General features: G+C 39.0%; 2 protein-coding genes across 2 annotated transcripts; both read left to right on the top strand.

Moving 5' to 3' along the window:
• The first annotated feature begins 2,316 nt into the window (after positions 1-2,316).
• Positions 2,317-5,739, top strand: LOC133875784 (inositol polyphosphate multikinase beta-like). Its single transcript, XM_062314022.1, has 2 exons — positions 2,317-2,501; positions 4,331-5,739. The coding sequence occupies exon 2, from the start codon at positions 4,447-4,449 to the stop codon at positions 5,275-5,277; it is 831 nt and encodes a 276-aa protein (XP_062170006.1). The 5' UTR covers positions 2,317-2,501; positions 4,331-4,446; the 3' UTR covers positions 5,278-5,739.
• Positions 5,740-7,038: 1,299 nt separating this feature from the next.
• Positions 7,039-7,894, top strand: LOC133875536 (germin-like protein 11-1). Its single transcript, XM_062313703.1, has one exon. The coding sequence runs from the start codon at positions 7,069-7,071 to the stop codon at positions 7,750-7,752; it is 684 nt and encodes a 227-aa protein (XP_062169687.1). The 5' UTR covers positions 7,039-7,068; the 3' UTR covers positions 7,753-7,894.
• Positions 7,895-7,919: the final 25 nt, after the last annotated feature.

Here is a 7,919-nt window from a genome sequence, read left to right as displayed (position 1 = left end):
TAAGCTCATGCATTTGGTCATTTACAAAATTATTAGTCATCTAAGCTAAGGTAGGTGTGATTTAAGAAAATAAAGCATAAGGTACATAGGTTTGGTTACAACACATGCTTTTATGATGTCTTCTTAACATGTGTTTTCATGGTATAAAAAGAAATTTGACAATACATGGGTTAAATTACATAATAAAATAGTATAGTCACATTTTCATGGTTTAAACAAAGATTCATACAACATAAACAAAATATTTCATCTAGGTTGAAGTAATATATTACATGATTTTAAATACCCAAATAAAATATAACATACAAGTTAAAGCATAACATAAATGATAGCTTGAAAGAGGAGAAGATTGGTTACTTACAAAGTCAAGGCAAAATCACACTAGAACTCAAGGGTTTCTCTAATGGAGGAGGAGTGAAATGAGCTCTTGAAGGAGTTGAGAGTGTAAGGGAAATGCAAGAGGAGATGGGGTGAAAAAGGAGAGGTATGGACGTGTGATATGAGGACTTGAAGGCAAGGAACACGCTTCTTTACTTTGGGGAAGTCAAAAAGAAGTCATGCCCCTCAAAATGAAGAAAGATTTCTCCTATTAACTAGTTATTTCCATGTAAGGCTTACTTTTTCTTTTTACCTATGTGGTCTTATGTATGAAGTGATTTGTGGTTTCAATACAATTTAATTAATAAGGATTATCTATAATTAAACATGATTGAAAGTAGTTAATGAATATAATTAAAATCATAGTGTTTTATTTCATATTGTTCTATATGTCATATGATATAAATTAAATCTTTAATTTATGAACTCAATTTTTTTTTTTTCATGATCTCACTTAGTGGGCTTGATCCAATATTTATTAAGCTTATTAGGCCTAATGACATTGGTTCATAAGTTTAGGTTTAAGAGCTTAATGGGGTAATTACCTTTTCCCCCCATAAACTACCAAAAAATGCGCGATGCCCCTATGAACTACCAACTCGACCGAAATAGTGCATTCAACTACCAAAGACAACCATTTTTCCTCATTTCGTCAGTCAAAGGGGTTAAAACAAATGGTCAATGGGTCACGTGACCGTCACACGCCATTTTACCCTTATTTTCTTCCTCTTTTCCCCCCATAAACTACCACCATCTTCCTCTTTTCCCCCCATAAACTACCACCATCTTCCTCTTTTCCCCCCATGAACTACCACCATCTTCCAACATGCCCCCATGTAAAACGGCACATGACCCGTTGACTGTTTCTTTTAATCCATCTAACTGACGGAAGGGGAAAAAATGGTTGTATTTGCCTATTTGGTAGTTGAATGCTCTATTTTGGTCGAGTTGGTAGTTCATGGGAGCATTGCGTATTTTTTGGTAGTTCATGGGGGGAAAATGTAATTACCCCGAGCTTAATTAAAATTCTTAAGTACAAACATGAAGGTGCTATTATAAGAGTGTTAGAAAAACAACCGGTGCACACCACATGAGGTGGAATCTGCATGTGGTGGCCTTTCCGGAGGGTTTCACATGATGTGTACTGTTGTTTTTTTTTTGGCATTTCCCTTTACATTAGGATCTGGCTCCCATGCGGTAGTTTAAAACTACCGGATGGGTGCTGTAGTGGAAAACGGTACCGTTTTCCACTTAAAAAAATTTGCAAATTTTTAATAAATTTAAAAATTATAAAAATAATAATAATTAAAAACAAAAAATATTAAAACAAAAAAAAAAACTTAAGGGGTGGCCGGCCACCCCTTGGGCAACGCCGGCCACCCCCAAAAGGCCAAAAAACAAAACAAAATTTTTTTTAGGGGTTTGGGGTGGCTGGACCACCCCCAGGCCCTTGGGGGTGGTCCAGCCACCCATAAAAGGCCTAGAAACCAAAAACAAAAACAAAAAAAGTTTGGGTCCGGGCCACCCCATATCGGCCGTATAGGATGGTCGAAACCACCCCCAGGCCCGAACCACCCCCCAAACTCCTAACTTTTTTTTTTGTTTTGTTTTTTTGGCCTTTTGGGGGTGGTCCGACCACCCCCAAAGCCGATTGTGGTGGTTCGTCCACCCCAGATCGGCCAAGGGGGTGGTCCGGCCACCCCCTTGGCCAATAATATGGTGGCCGGCGTTTCCCAAGGGGGTGGCCAGCCACCCCTTAAGTGTTTTTTTGGTTTTAATATTTTTTGTTTTTAATTATTATTATTTTTATAATTTTTAAATTTATTAAAAATTTTGCAAATTTTTTTAAGTGGAAAACAGTACCTTTTGTGGAAAACGGCACCGTTTTGTACCGTTCTCTGCAGCACCCATACGGTAGTTTTATGGAAGCCGGATCCGTTACATTATACCTTATCGATGAATTTCTCACATCGGGGCGCATTACTCTGCCGAAGGGAAAATGAAGGCGCAGAATCGAATCCCAATCCCAACTTTACAATAATCCAGGCGCCTTTTAATCTTTCGAGTACTACAGCCCTTTCAGCTCGATCTCCGCTTAGATCCGGTTGATAATTAGCCCGAAGGTACATTTTGATTTTCTTTTCTTTTCTACCCATTTCTTAGAATAATTTATGTTTTCTTGTATGCTTTAATTTGCCGCTGCCATTTTGATTTGTTGAGGTTCGCATTATTCATATTATATAACAACGGATTGTATTGGATGGAATTTTGCAGGGGTGTCTTTATTCGGTTGAGGCTTTATTATTTAGGGGCAAAAGCCCTTCTTTTTCATGAATGATATGGTTAATCTTCTCTGTGTTTTGATTAAGATTAGTATAATTGTAAACGTATTTTTCTCCGCAACTGAAAGCATTCTGGGTTTGAATGAGTCAAAAGCTGACAAATCATACAATTTGTATATAATTGCTAGCAAAAATTAAAAAACAAAAATGATTTGGGTGTGCGATTATGAGAACACATCAAAAGTATTCTTATCCAGTATCTCCAAAGTTCTTTGGCATTACTTGAAGATTTCCTTTTCTTTACAGGAAAACAAAAAACAAATTAATTGATATTTCTTTTGAAGTAGCAGAAGCGAGAGAAGTGAATAAAAAAACTGTGTTTTCAATTCACAAATCAACACTCACGTTGATGATGAAAAACTGAAATTTTATTGATATGGAAAACTGCTCTTCCAATGCAGCCATTCTAAACTTATAACAACGTTCAAAGGTTACAAAAGATAAGAAAATCTCCTAAGATGGAATAGGTATCAATAGAAGGAAACTAGAATAATTATGGAAAGAGTTGGTGGTGGAAATTCGTCCAAAATCAGTGAGGAAATCAAATCACAATGTTGCAAAACTCAGAAAGTTTCCAAAATCGGACTGCTGCAGGAGAGGTGCTTGAGCGCTCAAATCTGGAACTATCGGGCATCAATTGAAGGATCACCGCTCGAGCGCTCCATTCTGGAAGTCTCGAGCAGTCCTCTCTGGTAGAGGCCACTCGATCACTATATCAAGCGCTCAATTTTGTGCCCTCCAGCTGTGCTGCATCAGTCTCCCTCACTTAAAAAAAAAAAATCGTCCTTGAGTTGCCTTCAGGGTTTAAGGGCTTGTCCGAATGATGGTACCTGAACAAGTCAACTACGTTGAGGGTGGAAGAGATGGACATGTCGTCGGGAAGCTCCACCATGTAGGCATTATCAATGATCTTCGTTATGCGAAACAGACCATACTTCCAGCTGGAAACCGATTCTTGCACAAATACACCAAGTCTCCCTCTTGAAACACTTCTGCTCTTTGGTGTTTATTGGCGACCTGCTTGTATTTGTCATTAGCTCACTCCAAGTTCTGCTTGTACTTCTTCCTGTATATTATAAGCTCTTTCTGCCTTGTGTTCTGCTGCAACACTCAATCCTGGGAGCTTTGGAAGACGAACTAAGTCCAGGGCATGCCTTGGGGCCTTGGTGTAGACAATCTTGAGTGGTTTTTTGCCTGTGGACCGGTCGCTCATACTATTGAAAGCAAACTCTACATGAGGAAGTGCCACATGCCATTTATTTGGTTTGGTGTCGGAGACACAACGGATCATGTTACCAAGTGTCCGGTTGGTCACTTCCGTTTGGCCATCCGTTTTTGGAAGTGTTTGTGATTGTTGATACCTTGCTTGTCATCAATAAAGTCCATTCCATAAAAGCATGTTAGGATTTCAATGGGACATTGCTAGCCATGTTTGTTATTGTTACTTAATTTACCGTCTTTATTTGTTCCTTTATTTTCAATAAATGGTGGTCACAATTTTGCCGCTGGTTTTATGCTGAGACCATTGCCTTTGGTCATGGTGCAGTTTTCATTAATTTATTGTTCATAAAATGTCTGATAGCTGACGGAATGTCCACTCGGATATGCAGGAGGTGCATGCTTCAATTACATTTGGTTAAAACTGATATAACAGGATCAATATGGGATAAACAAAGTTGAAGAGAATAAATAGTGACTTTGGTGCGAGGTTCTTATACTGCATACCATGCTTAAGGTCCCAGATCATCAGGTTGCAGGCCACCAGGCCTGTGATGGAATGATTGGTCCTTTGGTAGATGATTCAGGGCACTTCTACAAGCCTCTTCAAAGTGATGAACGTGGGTCCGCAGAGGTGGCCTTTTATACATCGTTCTCTTCCAACAATAAGATTCCAAATCACATCCGTAAATTCTTCCCTATTTTTCATGGCACTCAGCTTATAGAAGCATCTGATGGGTCTGGCCTGCATCCTCATCTTGTGTTGCAAGATGTTGTCTCAAGTTACCTCAATCCATCTATCATGGACATCAAGATTGGATCCAGAACATGGTATCCCGAAGCATCAGATGAATATATCCAGAAGTGCTTTAAGAAAGACAGAGAATCAACCAGCCTTGCACTCGGGTTTAGGATATCTGGATTGCAGGTACATGGGAACAAAGAATCTGGGTTCTGGAAGCCTGATAAGAAGCTTATCCAGAACTTTACTGCCAAGGATGTCAGGTTAGTTTTGAGGAAGTTTGTTTCTTCTAACACATCTGCAGATTCAGGTATGGACCCTGATTGTTCTTTTGCATCAACTGTTTATGGTGGTTCTGCTGGAATTTTGGCACAATTGTTGGAGCTCAAAAAATGGTTTGAGGATCAAACCATTTTCCGTTTCTATTCTTGTTCAGTTCTTTTGGTCTATGATAAGGAATCAGTGTCTAAAGGAAGGAGTTCCCGTGTTGAAGTTAAACTTGTTGATTTTGCTCATGTCGTGGAAGGCAAGGGCATTATTGATCATAACTTCTTGGGTGGGCTCTGCTCTTTTATTAAGTTTATCTCAGAGATCTGACCTGCTCGGATGAGGATACAACCAAAGCTTCTTGGCCAGACCCTAAGAACTGTATTTGTACCGGTTGTGACATTCAGAAATGAACAGGATGTCCCGATATAGGCTTTCTCACGTCACTGTGTAGTCCCTGGCTCATCTCTGTGGCTCCATTGTGGGATTCCGAAATCAAAGTACTGTTTAGGCTTGTATTACTTTCTACTTTATTGGGCCTTATATTTTTACCGGTTGTGACATTCAGAAATGAACAGGATGTCCCGATATAGGCTTTCTCACGTCACTGTGTAGTCCGCGGCTCATCTCTGTGGCTCCATTGTGGGATTATGAAATCTAAGTACTGTTTAGGCTTGTATTACTTTCTACTTTATTGGGCCTTATATTTTTATTAACATTGATGAGGCTGTTTCAATGGATTGATCTTAAAATGTTTTCCCCGCAATGCTATTACCAGTCTTATTCCCCCTACATGGTTTGCTATGTAGTTTCTCATGATCTGTCCTTGCATTTATGCGCATTATACTGCTAACATTTTTTTTTTTTTAAAAAAAAAAAAAGAAGAAAAGAAAAAAAAGAAAAGAAAAGAAAAGAAAAGAAAAGAAGGTAGAGTGTGTTTGGGTACTGTGAGACGTGCAATCAATGGAAGAATGGAAAGCAGATAACACCATGATAAAATTGGCCTGTCGATTGAATACTGGCATCCTGCACAAGCATCTTTGAATTCTGAGGGCACAGCCATGATCAAATACATCATGGCAGATGGTCCAGAAGAACCTCGATTCTGCATGTCTACTAAGAATACCTTATGCTGTTCACAAACTGGTTCTGCTTTGTGGCAAGTAGAGCATAATAATAAAGATTCTCATCGGTTCACATGTTTCAAAAGTGTATTGTCCGCATAGAATGCTAGACTTTTCAAAACCTAAAATACTTTACCAAACACATTAGATCTCGAGTGGCCAAATCGGATTGGGAATTTCCTAGGAAACCATTAAGAAAATGACCAAAAAAAAAAAAAAACTCCCAAATTTTAGTAGAAAGCCTATATAGGTTGTGGTTGGTTAAATAAATATGATTCTACAGCTTGCAGCAGCTCTAGGAAATAGAGGAGAGAAAAGGAGTTAATCCTAAGGGATTTTTTGGATAAGGATGGAACCTGGAAGAATTCTTAATTAATCTCAGAACTCTTTCTAATCACTTTTTAAATATTTTACATGTACATACTATGCTAAGGCTTGATTTTATGTGTCAGTGATGCCCCTAATAATTGACAGCGTATCTTATTTGAATTTATCTAATAGTAGTTGAATAATTTCGATGTCCTTTTGCCACCATGGTTTTGATTTGACCATTGTCACATTGCTTCTCCAGGTTATACTCGATGGCCCTATGATATGTGCGATAGATAGTGCAGGCATTTGCTTTCCTGTAATGGCAAGGAAGACTTTAGGTTCAGGAAACATGATTAAAACAATAAAAGATTTCTTAAGAAATGAAAAATGCCTGGGGTCCATTCCAGGATTGCCCATCACCGACCTGCAAGATAAAGAGCAATATCAGCCCGGAAAAATCTTGGTATTTCAAGCACAATGACATTTAGGCAACACAGATTCCGAGTAAATGGAGATAATCTTTCTTCAAAGCAATGCACTTCTTACTACTTAATCTATTTCAAATCCAGTAGTGAACTCCAAGTCTCAATGTTACTTTCATTTCTGGCATCCTCAAAGCAATATGTGTACACACGTAATATAAAGACCAAATAAGTCAGTTGTAACTTCACAAGAGCAACCAAAGATGCATTCTTCGCTTCCCTTTCACATTGCCATTTTGTTTGTCATCTGCACTTGCATCAGAATCTCCTTAGGAGATTACGATAATCTCCGGGACACTTGCCCAACTTCGACACCGGGCAAACAGACAGTCTTCATCAATGGCTTCACTTGCAAGAATCCAGCCAGCGTCAGTGCTTCTGATTTCAAGACTTCAAATTTGAACCATGTAGGCGATACAGACAATTTTTATCGTTCCTCAGTGACCATTGTCACTGCTGCAGATTTTCCAGGGCTGAATACACTTGGCCTGTCCATTGCTAGAACTGATATAGATGTGGATGGCCTGGTAACGCCTCATTCCCACCCAAGGGCTTCTGAGATGTTGTATGTCAGCAACGGTGCTATTATTGCCGGATTTATTGATACCAGAAACAAAATGTTCCAAAAGGTTCTAAGGGAAGGCGACGTGTTTGTGTTTCCCCGGGGTCTGCTTCACTTTTGCTTTAATGTTGGGTATGACCTTGCTACAGTTTTCTCAGTGCTTAATAGCCAGAATCCAGGGGTGGTGACAGTCACTGATGCCATGTTCGAGCCTGATTCAGATTTAATAGATAAGCTAGTGAGGCGACTAATCTTTCCTTCAGGATCGAAGGTTAATCGCATGGAAAATGTGACTCTGGCCGGGTTCACAGGTCTATACGGTTAGTAATTTAAAAAATGTATCATCTCCATTCTCCACATACGAAGACAGTAGTTTTATGTGTCTAACAATAAAATTGATACAAAAAGTTTCTGTTGGTACTGGCATGAATTTGTGGGCAATGTAAGTGCAATAATTATCACGACTAGTCGGATTTGTGATCCAACTCTCAT

Source organism: Alnus glutinosa, chromosome 8 (assembly GCF_958979055.1).
Source record: "Alnus glutinosa chromosome 8, dhAlnGlut1.1, whole genome shotgun sequence".
Classification (NCBI taxonomy): domain Eukaryota; kingdom Viridiplantae; phylum Streptophyta; class Magnoliopsida; order Fagales; family Betulaceae; genus Alnus; species Alnus glutinosa.
This window is presented reverse-complemented; position numbering and strand designations above follow the sequence as displayed.

What these genes read in the sequence shown, in the direction of transcription:
- LOC133875536 (XM_062313703.1), top strand. Translation starts at nt 7,069, where the DNA reads ATGCATTCTTCGCTTCCCTTTCACATTGCCATTTTGTTTGTCATCTGC.
- LOC133875784 (XM_062314022.1), top strand. Translation starts at nt 4,447, where the DNA reads ATGCTTAAGGTCCCAGATCATCAGGTTGCAGGCCACCAGGCCTGTGAT.